Source organism: Gracilinanus agilis, chromosome 1 (genome assembly GCF_016433145.1).
Source record: "Gracilinanus agilis isolate LMUSP501 chromosome 1, AgileGrace, whole genome shotgun sequence".
NCBI classification, from domain to species: Eukaryota; Metazoa; Chordata; class Mammalia; order Didelphimorphia; family Didelphidae; genus Gracilinanus; species Gracilinanus agilis.
Window position 1 is genome coordinate 381,694,601 of NC_058130.1, and position 15,459 is coordinate 381,710,059.

At 35.1% G+C, this 15,459-nt stretch overlaps 1 protein-coding gene across 1 annotated transcript in view; it reads right to left on the reverse strand.

Moving 5' to 3' along the window:
- NIPBL (NIPBL cohesin loading factor) overlaps positions 1-15,459 on the reverse strand; it is a 243,150-nt gene that overhangs the window by 113,259 nt on the left and 114,432 nt on the right. Inside the window, exons 2-4 of the mRNA XM_044664328.1 lie at positions 7,529-7,672; positions 5,121-5,286; positions 1,135-1,262 (exon numbers count right to left, since the gene is read on the reverse strand). Coding sequence (XP_044520263.1) covers positions 1,135-1,262; positions 5,121-5,286; positions 7,529-7,592 — 358 coding nt within the window. The 5' untranslated portion in view covers positions 7,593-7,672. The remainder of the gene's footprint in view (positions 1-1,134; positions 1,263-5,120; positions 5,287-7,528; positions 7,673-15,459) is intronic.

Genomic DNA, 15,459 nt, shown 5'->3' on the forward strand with positions numbered 1-15,459 from the left:
AAACTGTCAGTCTTGTAAGATGAAGTTAACAATGCATGTAAGATGTATATTAAAGGACTCTTGTGGGGACCAAATGAGACAATATAGGTAAAACACAAACCAAGTCTTGATATAGCGCAAGAGTGACAGCTATTCATATGGAACCATGTAAAGTTTAATTTCTGTTAAGTCCAAAGTGAAACTTCTTTATTAAAAACTTGAAAGAGCTTCTGAGTTCTACTTTCAGTTCCTCTCCCTCCCCTTCATTTCTCCCTAAATTTAATTTCCTGCTTTTAACTCTGAATATTTGCTCCCTGTCTATTGTATTCAAGCAGAGATTAAAAGACGATATATTACAAATACACTATAAATAAAAGGCTTAAGTTTGAACTGCATTACCCTCTTAAATCATTCTAAGGCCAAATGATAACTACATACTTTTTTCCAAATCTATATTCTTCCCCAAACATAAGTGATTTTGGATTTTATAGGGTAGTCATCATTTTGGATTGGGTAGATGCAGGAAAAAATATAAAGTATTTTCCAATTTAAACACTGAAATAAAGTGGCATATCTAGCATTGGGCTTCTGTATTAAGTGTGAATGAAATCCTAAAGTCTATGATTGCCTCAAAGTAAAGCATTCTCAAAAGACTTCAAAAACCCAATGATTTGGGGGCAGCTGGGTAGTTCAGTGGATTGAGAGCCAGGCCTAGAGATGGGAGGTCCTAGGTTCAAATCTGGCTTCAGACACTTCCTAGCTGTGTGACCATGAGCAAGTCACTTGACCCCCATTGTCTACCCTTACCATCCTTCTGCCTTGGAGCCAATAAACAGTATTGACTCCAAGATGGAAGGTAAGGGTTTAAAAAAAAAAATCCAATGATTTTCTCTTTTTTTGCCTAACCTTCAAGGGAATCCTAGTACCATGCAAACTTGAAAAGATGTTATTAATAACTAACATTTATGTAGCTTCTACTATGTACATGGTCCAGTTTAAGGTATTACTACAGTAATATACTATTTTTATACCAAACTATATAACATCTTATTAAAAAAAGGAAAACTTATATTTATTACATGAGATATACATTCTGGTACTTGAACTATGAAGAAAATATGTTTAACAATGCAATTAATAGGAAAATATTCTCACCACTTTGTACATATCTGTTCTGCATGCTTTTCTCCCTGAAAACATTAGGATTCCTTGCCAGGACAGACTGCAGTAAGACTGGTATATCTCCTTCTGGATCATCACTACCAAGATTATCTTTCAACTCTCTAGCATTTAAGAAATAAAAAGAAGATAAATAAGCATATAAAATAAGTTATAAAAATTCCATTATTCTACATTAGCCAATTAAACTTGGAAAACGATAAAATGCAAAAACCAAAAATACTCATTGTAACAGAAGCTAAGCATACAGCTGTTTTAGAAAGTATGGATTCTAGGAAAGAGATCCCAGAGTGAAGTAAAGATAATAGTCAATAATGGGAAAAGGATTTCCTAAGGATAAAATGTATTCTAGGGATTATATTATTTTTTGGAGTAATAACTGTCTGGAAAACTTAATTAAAAAAAATAAATAAAGTAGAAGACAAATGAGGTCAGCTCCAAAAGAAAGATATAGGAGGCATAGCTAGGTGGCTTAGTGGATAGAGACTTAGACCTGGACACGGGAGGGTCTTAGGTACAAATCTGGCCTCAGACACTTCCTAGCTGGGTAACCCTGGGCAAGTCACTTAGCCCCAATTGCCTAGCCCTTACTGCTCCTCTGCCTTGGAACTAAACCTTAGTATCAATTCTATAACAGAAGGTAAAAGTTAAAAAACAAGATATAGAAGTGAAAACAATTCAAATTCAAAATTTATTTGACTCTGAATTGAACTTTTTACTCTTTAGGTTTCAATGATAATGATAGTAGTTAACATTGATATTTAGTAACTCATATATGTATTAGTAAAGTGCCTAAAATATATAAACTCATTTGATCAACCTATGAGGTAAGTGTCATTTTACAGATAAGGAAACTGAGGCTGAAAGAGGCTAAATGATTTGTCCAGGATCAAAGAGCTAGTAAGTAACTAAGGTATAATTTGAACTCAGGCCTTCCAAATTGGAATACCAAAGTTCTATTCATAATACCACACATATGGTTCCATGTTAGAATGGAAAAAGCATCAAATAAAGAGATGGAAAAGTTAGCTCTATTGCCCTGGTTGTAGCTTTGGTAACATTTGGTAGCCTTGCTGGCAGTGTAGTAGTCACTAAAGCTACAATTTCATCTACAAAACAGGGATAGAAATAATAAATTAATAACATTCAAGAGTTATTTAAGGCTATGGAAATGTTTTGTAACTATAATGTATCATACATGGCAAGTGTAAGATTTAAATTAATATCAATAGTTTCAAAAATTATATGAGATTTATTAATAATCACTTGAAGTAGAAGAAATAAAAAAAATAGACGTACAAAGCTTAAGTATAACCACGTTAGTAAACTTTCCTGCCAAGCTCTCCCTGTAGCCTCCAGAGCCGTGTTCTGGGAAGAAGAGAGGGAGGAGATACACTCATACCTTTATCTTGAAAGTGCAAGCATGTAATGTGAGCACAAAATTGGGAAGCTGGGAAAGAGAGTTCTGGGGAGAAGATTCTAATTACACACAAGTTATCATATCACTGCCTCTGGTGATTTGAAAATAATTTCCAAAAAAATAGTGGAGTGACTGTAAATAACTTGCACAGAGCATAGAAGTAGTCCAATTTCCCTACCCTGGACCCATACCCAAAGTCAACAGAGGGAATTCAGTATCAAATGATTAAGCACTGAATAAATCTTAAAGTAAGAACTAAACAGATTTTTAATCCTATTAGGCTATTTCTTTTTCTTGTTTTTAATTTCAATGTTCCATTCATTTGATTTTGCCTTGATATAGAAATAATTGGGAAGCCCCTGCTTTTAGATACATTATGAGCTCCAAGAAAAAGTAAACTGAATTGTACAAGAAAGTGAAAATCTATCTTTCAAGAATGTTCTTACATCAGCTGAAATCATCAAAAGAGATAGTGATGGCAGAAAAATTCTAGCAAATTCAAGCCAATAAACAATTATTAAACAGCAGCTATGTTAAGGGGGCTGTGCTAGTAGTGGAAAAAAAAAACACAAAACAAAACATCATCCTCAAGGAGGTAACTGGGGGGAGCCTAAATTATTAAGAGTTTGAAATGGCATGGATGCAGTAAAAAGGGGGCTGGGTTTAGAGCCACAAGGGGTAAGTTTAAATGATGACTCTTCCACCTACTCCCTGTGTGAATGAACTTCCTTCCTTTCTGAGCTCTACTGCTGAAACTTGGATGTACTTCCTCCTACTCATGCAACCTACTAAGTCAAACTATGCCCCATGGCCCCTTTCTCATGGAGTTTCCAGTTTAAACAAACCACCTGGGATGGCCAGCCATTTTTTTCATTCCTCTCTGGCATCCACTTCTGATTCTTTGGATTTTACCTATCATAGGACAAATACTCTCTCTTTTCAGTTTCTTTTTCTGAGTTGTTTTCTCCTATTGAGCTTCTTAAAGGCAGAGACTGACTTTCTTTTTGCTCACATTTGTTTTTGCAGAGTTTAGTGAGGAACCCGGCTCATAGCAAGCCTTTCACAAACATTTACTGACTTGCTTGAGCTTCAGAAAAGTAAGTTATTTTCTGGGCCTCAGATTCCTGAACCACAAAATGAGAGGATCAGACTTGATTTCTTAAAGTCCTTTTCTCAGCTTTAAATTTACGATGCTCTCATTAAAAGTACAAAGTAAAAACCAAAGAGTAGGAAATTTGAGGATGTGTGATCACTTTTAGCTGAGGGGACCAGAAAAGACTTCCAGGAAGATATAGGACCTAAATTAGGCCTTGAAAGTAGTCTTAGGGCAGGCAAGTCCAGATGAGTTAACAACAGAAAAACAAAGAGCAAAAGAAGGGAGGTACACTAGATAAAGCTGTCCAGGTGGGCTGAAGTCAGATTGTGAAGGGCTCTGAAGGTTATTATAATAAAACTATTTTTTTATTTTGTAGGCAAAAAGAGACAAACCTGCCATTTATTTGTGAATTGGTACAACACGGATTGAAGAGGGAAAGCAGAAAGACCAATTTAGATAGTTACAGAAATGGACAACTTCAGTTAGCAGTATTCAATGGAGAAGTTAAATATGAAGTAGTGAAAGGTGGCAAACATTAACTTCTCAATGCTTCTCCATTTAATAGTTTCTAATATTCACAAAAATTACGAATATTACTTAAACCTTAGCCATCCATCTTAATATGTTTTCTCAAGATAATGTGGTTTACATGAATTTCTGAGAATATGAAAGAGCTTTGAAATGAATAACATTGAGATTAACATATTGTTAGATGGCACCATTTTCAAAAGACAATTATGCAAAATCTGATCTGGAGTTCGGTGTCCTACTTGACTGCTTGGTATAGGGGAAGAAAAAACCCACTGCATTTAGAATCAATAGATTTAGTTTCAATTCTGTGATTTACAACTATATGACTATCACAAAATCACTTCTCTCACATGAGAGGGAGTGCGTGCGTGTGTGTGTGAGCATGTGCATGTGCATGATTAAATTACCTCCAAGGGCTGTAGAATTCTAATCTATGAGCTGATAAAATTTGTTTGTGTAAATTGTTCATGCAACTACTTTGCACGGTTGCTTCTGATATTTCACCTAATTTTAAACATGGAAACAGTTTCTACTTCAAAACTAGTAATATAGCCCAAGCACTTTATTAGTATCTTAAGTACCTTCAGTATCCACTAGAAAAGAGAGAGTAATTAATTCATGAAGAACTTTGGACAATTAGAGGAGTCAAGACTGATTCAAGCAAAATTTTAAAAAGAAAATGGCATAAAATCTTGCATCAAAATAATTGCAGTTAATTCAAATTTATTTTCTTATTGTATTGTGGTCATCAACTTTGCTACTGATAAATAAAATAAATTGATAATAAAAAGAAACAAAAAACTATTTTAAAGACAGAACAGTAATAAAAGACAAAGAGGGCCAATATAATTTATATCAGCAGGAAAAATATAGGAATTGTATTTACTTTTAGATATAAAGGCAGATAGTACTTACATATGATCTGTTGACACCTGGTTGAGGGTATGAACAAGCTGTGAAACCAAATTTTCATCCCTACAGGCCAAAAGGCAGTTTACCTCTTCTGCTATTCTTCCATTAAACAGAAGGCTCTTTGTAGTTGTAGCAGGTAAAGGAGATGGAAGAGGCAACTGATTCAAGACTATTGGGAATAAAAATAAAATATCAGAAATTTATCTAAAACCAAAAAATACTACATACATTTTTTCCTTAAGGGAACTCTGACAATTTCCTCAAAAAATGATTATATTATAGTCTAAGAATAGAAATTGAGAATTGGCTAAGGACATGACAAGTAGATGGGAGACTGGGAAAGAAGGGCAAGCTCTAAAACACTAAAAAGAAAAAAAATTTTAAAGATAAGCAAGGTACAATACGCTATCAAAGACATGTGAGTGAAAAGATAGGTGTGGCAAGAGTGAAAGACAACATGCTCTACTGGAATTCCTGAATTGTTAGGAAAAATGAAAGAAGGCCTCTAGCACACAACACCGGTTGGAGCTGTGTCTAACCTAAGGAAGACTATGAACAAGAGTCACAGGTAGATGGACTGGATCTGCATAATTGGTGGGAATGTTCACACTAATAAAATCAGATATCAATTTACGTATTTGATAAACTGATAACTTCACTTCAAAGCATCAATAAAATCAATCATACTTCCTTTGTAAGCATGTAATTTAAATAAATGAAACTCAACATATAAAATTCCACAAGAACTTTTCAGTTACAGAGTCTCCAACAACTTTTCTCCTTCTTTATACATTCATTTCCATTTGCTTTCAATTTTATATAGTCTGATTAGATAGATGAGTTTTCTAGGTTTAACCCATGCTACCAGCAAAAAACATTCTGACTCTTCATTTCCAATGTTATTATTTGGTCTTTTTCTTTTCTTGCTTCACCTGCTAATACTTCCAAAACCATGTCTTAATAAAGATTTGGTAAAACTATTATGTCTCTATCCTAAAGAGATCAGGGAAAGGGGAAAACGATCCATATGTACAAAAACTTTTACAGCAACTTTCTTTTTTCTGGGTTCTGGCCTAGCTTTATTAGAATTAAAGTGCTTGAGAACTGGATGAAGCTGCAATGGCAGAGGAAGGGGGTTGGAGAAGATTAAATGAGGCCAACTGTTATTCAGGGATTGGGGGGGGGGGAGAAAAAGGAAGGAATTGAGGAATTGAGGCAGAATGTGAAGACAAGGAACTGTAAACTGCATATTAATCGAGGAGTGGCTGAAAAACTATTATTGTCTATAAATGTGGTACAATACTATTATTGTGATGTAAAAAGGTGAACTGATAAAGTAAAGTGAGTAGAATCAGAAGGACAATTTATACAGTTAATGGTCATATTACAAAGAAAGTCAATTATGAAAGACTTAGCATCTGATCAACACAATGAATAACCATACTTAAAAGGACTCAAGATGAAACATGTTATCCACTTCCAGATAGAAGGTTGATGGATTGTGAATGAAGATTGAAGCATATTTTCTTCTCTTTTCATTTTTTTTTGGTATGGCTATGACCAGGTAAAACCCCAGTTTCTTACAAATATAAACTGCAGAGGAAGTGCCAATTTATATTGTTAGAGAAGTTCCTTACCAGGAGCTCCCTCCAATACTGAAATCACCAATCTAGTCTTTCTTTTAAAAAAAAAATCTTCCCTTGAACTTGGGAAGGTTTTTTTGGGGTGGTGAGATGGGGAAGCACGGTAACTTGTTTTACTTCTTTCTCTGAAATTGTGCTATTTAAGTAATACAATTTTTGTATTAACAGTTTATTCGCATTTTTAAAAATATTAACCTATTTTATTTAAACTTTTATAACATATGGTTTTGTGTAATATTCTCAAAGATTTCCTATTTCTTTCATGCACATTTTGATCTTTTCTTCACTGTAATTTTATGGATGAGCTTTAAAATCTCTCTTTTCAAAAAACTGCAAATAATTCATCAGTTTTTATTGGGTTTTGGCTTTATTTATCAACTCACCATAATTTCATTTTCTAGTCAATTTCTGTTTTTAACTTTTTCATCTTGCATTTTTAATTTTCTTTTGGATTACTTCATTCATATCTTGTAATTCCTGCTCTTCTTGTTTAGTTCTTTCATTATAGTTTGACCGCCCTTGTTCTTTTTTGGTGTTTTGAAAATATAAGCTTAAAGCACATCATGTATTTTGTTAAGAACTTAGGTGACTTGGGAAGCTAACCTTTATCTTACAACTTTTTTTTTTTTATCACTTTGACAAACTGTCTTTTCTTCACTTGTGAACTATAGGTTTCTCTTTCAAAAATGAGGGGATAGGGTTTGGTGATATAAAAGGTTCTTTATGGTGCTAAAATTTTGTGATTAAAATGAAGTACAATCTACTTACGGTCTGTGAGACTAGCAATCCCCGCAAGAGTAGTGATGGGAACATGAGGCATATCCCCATTCATCCTGAAATTCTGGGATGGTGGTGTCTACACAAGTACTTTAGCTTATGTGCCAGCTATCATTACTTCCCATCTCCCAAACACTGTAAAACAAAAACATAAAATGGCTTGTAAATTTGAGGGAGAAAAACGGATAGTGATTAGTAACAGTAAAAACATGAATAGGCAAACTTGTATTTGTAGAAAAGGAACAAGCACTGTTTCCCATATTTCAAACATATTGTTGCATAATCACACAGAGGGTTAGTAGTTTGTTAAAGCACTGAAATAATGTTTTTCTATAGAGGCCAAACTCTTTTGGTCTGCATTTACCAAGCCCTCCATAAAAAAGTCCAAGAATTTCTTTCCAAACCCATCATCAATTGTTCTTTTCTAAGATTTTCTTTTTCCTGGTCTACTTCAATGGTTCCCAAACTTTTTTGGCCTACCACCCCCTTTCCAGAAAAAATATTACTTAGCGCCCCCATCACATACTATCACCGCTCCCTTACAGTTATTTGCCACCCCCGAATGCACCTGTGGCCATCACCACCACCCCTGGATCGCTGCAGCACCCACCAGGGGGCGGTGGCACCCACTTCGGGAATCAATGGTCTACTTAAACTAACACTGTAATATAAGTAACTCCTATGTTTTCTTACTCTGGTACCTTTGCATATGTAATTTCCCTTTCTGTTCATCTAGACAATATAACCTTTGGATACCTATATATCTTTCAGAGTCTAGCTTAAGACCAACTTCTTTCATCATATTTTCCTAGATTAAGTCTGGGATCAACAACCTCAACTTCTTGGCATTTACTGAACATCTAAAATCCTTACATTGGCTTTTGTAGTTAGTCATACTTAACTGTCAGTTTTTATGTCTTACTTTCACAATTTGATGGAAGGAAGGAAGGAAGGAAGGGAGGGACCAATGCTAGTATAAGTGTGCTTGTGTGTGTGTGTGTGTGTGTGTGTGCGTGTGTGTGTAAATAAAAATAAAAAATGCACATCACAGTTGTGATTCTTAATTTTTTACCTAAACTTATAAAATCACGACCTCTACTTTTTGTATTTAGTATCTTTGACATAAAAAGCCCTTAACAAGGTTTTGTAGATCAAATAATTTGGGATAAAAGAATTCTATCACTGCAGAAGGGACTGATCAAATCATCTTGACCACCAAGATGATCTTTCTTTAGATCTTGATATAGGAACTAGGCCAACAACTTGAACACAAGAACCTGAGGGAACGACAATGCTTCTAGTCCAGTGCACCCGAAAATCTCCTTATGGGGATGCAGCCTGGCAATTGCTCCTACAGGCACTATTGAAGTCCCAGAAAAGAAAGTTCTTGTCACCAAAGTCCTTAATATTGTCAAATGGTCAACATTAGAAATGAGTACAATTTTAATAGTGAAAATGACATTAAAGAAGCACTCCCATTTACTCTACTAACTTCACCCTAAGGACCATGAGATTTTTTCATCTGACTAGCAGCTGAATCTTTCTATAAGTGCTGTTTTCTCTATTAGAATGTGAGCTCCTTGAGAACAGGAACTGTATTACTTTCCTATCTGTATCCCCAGTGTAATGACTTCTTGTCATATTATGCTGTAATAACAAATTGTTTTTTTCGGGCATAAATTGAACTAGTTTGATAATGACATCCCTAATCACTTTAAAATTCTGTAATTACTTTTCTCAGGTGATGGTCTACAACAGGCAGTTTGCAACCAAGTGAATGAATTACTAGTAGGTAACTTAGGGAAAGAAAGTGGAAAAGTACTAAGAAAGCAAATGAATAGATATTTCTGGTATGAACAGAGGAATTCCATCATGAGAATACATTCTGGGGTAAAGAATCCAAAGAATTATCAAATCTCAGAGTTGGAATAGATATTATGAGCCACTTGAATCCTCTATCTTTCTTCCTTATGTAGGAATTTTAATCTCTGCCAGAAAACATCCACTGATAGGAAGCCAATAGGTTGCAGATGAGGAAAGGGAAGGGAAGCTGGATACTGGAAAGCAATCTGTTACATTTGTTGATTTTTAAAATAGACAGTTCTAATTGTTGGCAATTATATCTTAGAATGTGAGTTTCTACCTTACTATTTGTGCCCAAGTCCTTAGCAGCACTTTGCACAAAGTAAATGCTAAATAGATGTACCATTAATTAATTCATACCTTTATATGGAAATCTGAATCCTCTTAATTACCATCTCATTGGTTCAAGCTTTTACCAGAGGAACAACAAAGAATAAGATAATTCTTCCAGTGATAAGACAAACTTTCAAATACAGGAAATTCAGTATCATATCTCTCCTATTTGACTCCTTCCCCTAGAAGCTTCTCCTTTTCTTCATCTTGCAATCATATATGTTCATTCAGCCATTCCTTAATCAATCATCAAAGGTTTATTAAGCATTATATGATAGGCAGTTTGCCCAGTGCTAGGAATATAAATAAAATGAATGAAGCAAAAGATCTTACATTATAGGGGAAGCGACAATATATGTGTAAGAATATGTAGAATGAATTTTAAAAGCTCCATGAAGAAGCTCCAAGAAGACTGTCTTAAAGGAAGAGAGAGATTCTATGTGATGAAGATAGAGGGAATGCATATTAATCATGGGAGATCACCAAGATGGAGCATCAGATATAAGGTACACAGACAAAGCTAATTTGTTTGTACCATAAAGTGTGGGAAAGGGATTAATGTTCAATTAGTCTGATAGGTTGGGATCAGGCTGTGCAAGTCTTTCAAAGATAAAGAGAATTCATGTTTTATGCTATAGATAATGGGGAGTTGGTTGAGCTGGGAAATCAGCGGGGGCCAGATCTGTACTTAAGGAAGAGCACCTAGGCAAATGTATTGGGAGGATAGACTGGAGCAAAGAGACACAAGGCAGGGAAGCTAATTAGGGTGTTGCAATAATCCCAATGAGAGATGATAAAACCATGAACTAAGATTGAACAGAGAAGAGAATGTAAAGCTAGGGATAAATGAAGAAACACCAAGATTTATTAATCCCCAGGTATTTTCAATTGTTTGATTTCCATTGTACATACTATAGTTTGTCAATCTCTCTAAGGAAATATAAAATATCTTTCTATCTGGTCATAAGTGGTCCCTCCTTTCCAATGAATTAATAGTTACTTTGTATCTATTTACCATCTACTTTGTATTGCATTTATTTGAATACATATTTGATCTCTCCCAAATTACTACTTTAGAGCAGGAATTATGCTTTAGTCACCTGTATATGCTTCTCACTGTCTTCTTATACACAGAAGGCCCTCAATAAATATTTAACTTAAAGTATCATATATAGAATTGAACATGATAGTATGGTATCCTAAAGATAACATCTATACTAAGGAAATATTTTTAACAGCATACTGAACAAAATAGATATTTGAAAAAAAGGATAAACAAATCATGGCATATAAATATAATGGAATACTACAGTGATATAAGAAATAACAAATGATTAATAAAAGGAAGCAAAAAAAGACTTCCCTAGCCAACTGAAATAATCAAAGCCAAGAAAACAACACTGACAACTACAACAATGTAAATGGAAAAAAAACACCACAAAACAAAGTGAACAGCACACATTTACAAAAAAGCAAACATGGCTCCAAAGAGGAGAAATAAAAAGAGACACCTCCCTCAATCTTTTACAGAGGAAGGAGGTTTGCAGGTGTGAAACTTGGCATATATTTTCAGACTTATTCGATGTAGTAATCTTTTTTAATTATAAAAGTTCTTTGTAAATTTATGACCAAACAAAACACAGAGAACATTATGAGAAGTAAAATGGATATTTTTGATTATATTAAACAGTTTTTGAACAAACAAAACCAATGCAACCACAATTAGAAGGGAAACAAATAACTGGGAAAAATTTTTATGCTAAAAATTTTTTTTTATTATTTGGTTTGACTCTGGAGAGGGAGGAAAACAGGAAAAATGTTATCAATGCAAAAACAAAAGACATTAATCAAAACGTATTTTTAAAAAATAGCACACCAGAAAAATAAGAATATTAAAAGCTCATTGAGGACAGGAATTATTTTTGTACTTTTGATGATGGCTGCCAGAGTAGTATTTGGTCTTAATAATTGCTACTGATTGAATGGAGATGCCTGCCAGAGTAGTATTTGGTCTTAATAATTGCTACTGATTGAATGGAAGGAAGGATGGAATAGCAAAATAGAAGACTGGTTATGTTGCAACTGGTCCACCTGTTTTGGAAATCAATTTGGACTCAAAAGAGAAAAAACTGAGCAAACTTTCCATACCCTATGACAGTGATGAGCAAACTATTGGCCCGTGGGCCAGAGGAGCACCCCCCCTTCCCCCCCAATGTTCTATATGGCCACAAGACATATTATTATATACACAATTATTCCTAATCTGACGAATACAATGAGTAGAATACAATACAATGAAACTTGAAAAGAGTTGCCTTAGAAACAGACTGACAGATCAGCATTTCCTTTCCTTTGGCCCCCTCTTTAAAAAGTTTGCCCATCACTGCCCTATGACAATGGTGTTTAACTATTTAGAGAACAAGGGCCCAAACTGCATGTGAGACACCCCCTTACTCCAGACAAAGGAGGGAGGAAGTGCTCCCACTGGGCTGCTGGGCAGAGGGGTGGGTCAAGGGAGAAATGTCCTCAGGCACAGTGAAAAGAGGGAAGGGAGCAACCCACTCTGGCATGCTCCAGTGCACAACCCACAGGTTCATCAATATGGCCTTATGACCAGTGATACTAGTACTAGAAATATTATAGCTCCCAGTGAGATCTAGGGGGAAAAAAGAAAGATCCTACATATTAAGAGTTCATAATAGCATATTGTAGAATCAAATAACTAAATAAAACAGTTGCCTACTAATTGGGTTATGCCTGAAAAAAAAAATGTGGTGCCTAAGTGCAATAAATAGAATATTTTTCTGCAATAAGAATAATGACTGAGGAAATCAGAAGAAATTCTGATCTGTATGAAATGATGCTGAATGGAAAAAATAGAAGCAAATGGCATACAATAATTAACAACAATGTAAATTAAAATATCATGAAATAAAAAACCAATGATGGTCCCAGAGAAAAGACAGTAGAAATATATCTCCCTCTTTATAGTAAAGAAGCAAGGGAGTGTTAGAATAGTGTTCTATATATTGCCAGAAAAAAAACTTATTAAAAATAAAAGAAAAAGGACATATCAGGAATGGATTGCAGTAATGATGAGGAAAAAATAATAGCGTTGTGGGAAGGGACAGGCATATTCCTATAAACTAATTAAACCATAACAACACACATGCACACATATAGCATTCAAAGTAACAAAGTACTTTTCTTTACAACACTACTATTATTATCTCAATTTTACAGATGAGGAAAGTAGGTTTAAAGTACCACCTTCTATTAAGAAGGCTTTGGAAGTACTAAGTCACATTCATCCTGTTATATCTTGCTTGCACATGGTCATTTGCATGGTTTCTTCCCCATTAGACTGATCTCCTAGAGGTCGAGGACTGTCTTTTGCCTTTCTTTGCATTATAGAACTTATTTAGCATAGTGCCTGGCACATGGTAAGTGCCTAATGCTAGTTGATTGACTAGATTCTGAAGCTGGTTTCTTAAAGGTCAGATTAGTAAGGAGCAGAGTTCAAGTTTCTTTAGGAGATGGAGGCAAGATGTGAAGGGGGTGGGAAGGTCTGAGAGGCACAATATCTACTTTATTTTAAACCAGTACAAATGAATAAATATCAAAACAACATAAAGTAAAAGAGCAGCAAATATTTTACTTATTTTCACATCACTCAGATCAAGGCTTTGGCCTGGGTGGTTTGGAAAACAGAACAAAACCCCTATCTAGGCCTATCGCTATTTCACAGGCTGAATGGGTAACTGGAGACTAAAAATCAGATTTATTACATGGCAAAAATTCTTACTTAAAAACCATATGCATGCAACATATTAATACACACACACACACACACACAGCGACAAACTCATTTAACCCAGACCTCTGACATTAATTAAGCTTGGTTTCTTTTTGTTGACCTGATACTTTATCACCCCACAGAATTTCTGAAATGCCTGAGGAAGATGAGGATTTTTGACTCTTTTGACTCTAAATCTGGTATTCTTTCTATTTACCATGCTTCTATGGGGGGCACATGACCTAGGATGGAATTCACAAATGAAATAAGGTTCTTCTACCCATTCACAAAAATATGGATTATCAAGCTATCTCAGCATCATGCAAGATGATTATCATACCTCTTTGTCTTCTCTTTGCTATAAATAGCTACATATTTCCCTAAAATTCTACCACTTAATAGCCAATATTAACAAATTAGACAGACTTTGTTGATATTAATACTGCTAACTTTAGTTAAACAGTTTAACTGATTATTAGGGGAAGACTGTGGAGTTTGGCAACGTGTTAAATCTAATTCTAGGCACACCTACTGGTTGCTATGAAGAGTGTTGAACTTGAAGCCAGAAAACCGAGGTTCAGATCCACAAATGCTTATTTAGTCGTGTGACCCTCTAATGCAGTGGTTCCCAAACTTTTTTGGCCTACCGCCCCCTGTCACATACTATCACCGCCCCCTTACAGTTATTCACTGCCCCCAAATGCACCTGTGGTCATCACCATCCCCCTGGATCATTGCAGCACCCACCAGGGGGCAGTGGTGCCCACTTCGGGAATCACTACCCTAATGTAACAATCTCCCAGCCTCAGTTTCTTCATCTGTGGAGATAGCAACAGCACCTAGCTCACAGGGTTGTAAGGATCAAATGAGTAACTTTCTAATGAATTCTTATATAAATGCTAGCCATATATAATTTGCTTTTAATATATTCTCAAGGCTAAATATTTTGTTTAAAGTTTTTTTTTATGTGGTTGGAACTGATGATGGCTAATAATAGCCCTTCTCTTTTAAAAGGTCAAATTCTCAATGTGCTTTTAAAACATCCTTTTTCACTTTTCTTCAACAGAAGGCTTCCTCAAACACTTACTCTCTAATCTTTATTCTCTACGTACAGGTTTACTCCATATTCCAAGTTACTTTCTTTTCTCAAAATCCTAAAAAAGATGCCTATACTTCATGCCTTTCCTCACTTCTTACTCCTCAGTCCTTCATAATATAGTTTGCAATCTCATCACTCAACCGAAACTTTCCCTCAGTTACCAACAATTTTTTAATTGCTAATATTTGATGGTCTTTTTTCAGTCTTTCTTGATTTCTCTGCTACATGACACAGCTGACCACCTTTTCTTCCTGAATACTTTCTCTCCTCTCAGTTTTCATGAAACTTTACTCTCTTGACTATACCCACCATCTATGTTGACTTGTCTCTTTGCTGGCTCATCATATCTGTATCATGTCATGTAACTGTAGGTAAAGCCACAGTACTATGACCCACATGTAGAAGCAAAATCTCCCTCTGAAACATTAACCCAAACTGCATTTTAGTAACAGAAGTACGGTGATTTCTGGCACATGAATGCCTGAAGGAATAGGGAAGTCTATCCCTCTTCTCACATCCCACAATACACATGAATGTGTATACTCAATGATGCTACCACACACTACACTGTATTAAAAAGGAAATAGTAAAGAATAAATTTCAGTAAAAGATAAATGATTTTGATCATTTAACTCATTTTTATTTGCCAGTCAAACTCTGGTCCTAAGGGATTACAGCAAGTATGATGCCAATTATATTTCCATGGTCATCCCTTTTCATCTCCTATAAATGATAGGTTACCAAATCATATATGGTTTCTAAAGGTCTCTGATTCAGACCAGTCCATGATAAGAATTCAGGTAAGAAGAAATATATAGAGCAAGCAAAGTA